Raw genomic sequence first — 2883 nt, 5'->3', positions numbered from 1 at the left:
AAAAAACAAAAAAAAAAAAAAAAGGAAAAAAAGAAAGAAAGAAAGGTCACAGACAGGGGCATCACAAATTATATTGTTATATCCCTCATTCCCCATTCTTGTAGAATGGGAGCCCTGTGTTGCACAATGAGCCTGGCTCTGTGGAATGCAGGAGCATTCCCATGGACACCCATTGTACCCATCTCCCTCCCCAGCCGCTGCTTTGATGGGAGCACCCCTGTCCATGCAGCAGCATTTTCAGGCAATCAGTGGATCCTCAGCAAACTGCTGGATGCAGGAGGTGACCTGCGACTCCACGATGAGAGGGGTCAAAACCCTCAGACTTGGGCCTTGACAGCAGGAAAGGAGCGTAGCACCCAGGTAAGGGTGGGCCCCACTCAGCATCCACGCCCAGTGGAAGAGCACTGGGCTGAGAGTCAGGCTCCCAGTGGTCAACACAGAGCGTGCAGTGGCCTTGGCATTGGCACTGTACTCTCAGGCCTACTTCTAAGCAGGTTAGCCAGCTGTGAAACGTCCAGCAAGTCTAGTGAACCTTTCTAGTCATCCATTCTGTGGGAAGGGCAAACAACTGTAATTTTGTCTGACCCATTTAATTAGCACTTACCATGACTCAGATGTTGTTCTAAATGTTTTTTGTATATTAACTCGCTTAATCTTCACAACACATTCTCAGGTAAGCACTATTATTGTCCTTATTTTATAGGTGGGGAAACAGGCCCACTGTAACTTGGCTTGGCAGGTGTGATTTTTTTTGTGGGGGAAGGGGAAGGAGCCTCACTCTGTTGCCCTGACTGGAGTGCAGTGATGCAATCTTGGCTCACTGCAACCTCCGCCTCCTGGGTTCATGTCATTCTCCTGCCTCAGGCTCCTGAGTAGCTGGGATTACAGGCTTGCACCAACACGCCCAGCTAACTTGTATTTTTAGTAGAGATGGGGTTTCTCCATGTTCGCCAGGCTGGTCTCGAACTCCTGACTTGTGATCTGCCTACCTCAGCCTCCCAAAGTGCTGGGATTACAGGAGTGAGCCACCATGCCCAGCTGGTATGATGTGTTTTAATGAAGAAAAAATAACATAAATGTAAAACACAAAGGACAGGTACAGTGCAGGCCCCAGCTATTGGGCCTTGGACTAGCAATTTTATTTCTCTTTGCCTCAGTTTCCTCACCTGTTGAAGGAGGGAGTTGGAGGAAATTGTTGCCCCAAATTCTCTCCCTGAAAACATTCCAGAAATATTTAGAAAATCACCTGGGCCCTTTCCTTTCAAGAGGTTTTTCTGCTGGGGGCTCTCTGCTCCTCGGACCATTTATCTTCACATCCAAGCTTCCATTCCACTGAAAAGTGATGTGCCTGCATTGGGTGTCTCTGCGACATTTTGCAGATAGTGGAGTTCATGCAGAGCTGTGCCTCACACATGCAGGCCATCATCCAGGGCTTCTCTTATGACCTCCTAAAGAAGATAGACTCCCCGCAGCGGCTCGTCTACAGCCCGCCCTGGCTTGGGGGCCTTGTGCAGAGGTGAGTACTGCCTTGAGCAGAGTGGGATGTTCTCCATCACCCAGCCTTCCTCGTGGGAGCCCTGCAGCATGGGCTGCATTGGTTCCTCCACATCAGTGCCCTGTGGCATCCAGCCCAGAGGGGTGTGCTTGGAAAGAAAAGACTTGGCCTTGATGAAGGGAGACCAGAGGATCACCTTTGGCTCTCTCTCCTCTCTCCCCGAGAAGGTGTGAGAGAAATGAGTGTGGGCTCTGGTGGGAACCACCCTGTGGTTAACAGAAAGGTTACATCTTAGGTCAGCAGAAAACCCTTACTCAGAAAGGCACCTGGCTGGCTTTTTTGTCATCTCCTGAACCATGGAAAGAGTGTTCCTTTATTACTAAGGTTGTAAAAGACTGCAAGTGCTTAACTTACAGTTTCTTGGGCTATTTTCAGCTGATATAAGAGACTTGCTGCCAGCTCGGTGGGCAGCCCCATCCCTCTCCCATCACAGCTGCAGGAGGTGGGCCCTATGCTTCCCTCCATACTTAGGGCTAAGCTTGGCAGGGAGAAGTCATTTTAACTTCTCTGGGATTGGTTGACGTAGAGTTTGTATATGGAGAATCCCTCCCGTTTTGCTTTTCTCTGACGGCATGTCTTTCTGTAAGCTGGGTAGCTGGGCTCACCACACTCTTGCAGTCTTCCTTGTCCTGTCATTCATGCACTTCGAGTTCTGGTTTTCCTCTGATGATTTGATGCTGCTGGCTTCTCAGGCAAGATGAGTTAATGATTCCCAGTTACTCCTAACTGCTGTGCTGTCTGCCACTCTGGCCAGTTTTGGTTCTTTACTCTGCACCCAGAATGACCTTTTAAAAATGGAAATCAGGTAGCTGGGTGCAGTGACTCACACCTGTAATCACTTTGGGAGGCAGAGGCAGTTAGATCACCTGAGATCAGGAGTTCGAGACCAGCCTGACCAACATGGTGAAATTCCATCTCTACTAAAATTACAAAAATTAGACAGGTGTGGTGGTGCGCACCTGTAATCCCAGCTACTCTAGAGGCTGAGGCAGGAGAATCGCTTGAACCCTGGAGGCAGAGTTTGCAGTGAGCTGAGATCACGTCACTGCACTCCAGCTTGGGCGACAGAGTGAGACTCCACATCTCCAAAAAAAAACAAAAATTAGCTGAGTGTGGTTGTGTGCATCTCATAGTCCCAGCTACTCAGGAGGCTAAGCTGAGAGGATTGCTTAAACCCGGGAGGTGGAGGTTGCAGCGAGCTGAGATTGTGCAACTGCATTCCAGACTGGGAAACAAAGTGAGACCCTATCTCAAAAAATGAAAATAAAAAAAAATGAAATGGCCGGGCGCGGTGGCTCAAGCCTGTAATCCCAGCACTTTGGGAGGCC

The 2883-nt window shown here is 49.3% G+C and overlaps 1 protein-coding gene across 1 annotated transcript in view; it reads left to right on the top strand.

Moving 5' to 3' along the window:
* Nucleotides 1-2883, top strand: part of TEX14 (testis expressed 14, intercellular bridge forming factor) — an 86291-nt gene that overhangs the window by 15863 nt on the left and 67545 nt on the right. Inside the window, exons 3-4 of the mRNA XM_017539799.1 lie at nucleotides 195-360; nucleotides 1380-1516. Of these exons, the coding sequence (XP_017395288.1) occupies nucleotides 195-360; nucleotides 1380-1516 (303 nt within the window). The remainder of the gene's footprint in view (nucleotides 1-194; nucleotides 361-1379; nucleotides 1517-2883) is intronic.

Source organism: Cebus imitator, unplaced genomic scaffold (genome assembly GCF_001604975.1).
Source record: "Cebus imitator isolate Cc_AM_T3 unplaced genomic scaffold, Cebus_imitator-1.0 Scaffold121, whole genome shotgun sequence".
NCBI lineage: Eukaryota > Metazoa > Chordata > Mammalia > Primates > Cebidae > Cebus > Cebus imitator.
The sequence above is the reverse complement of the archived record's forward strand: the minus strand, read 5'-3'. Positions and strand labels throughout refer to the sequence as shown.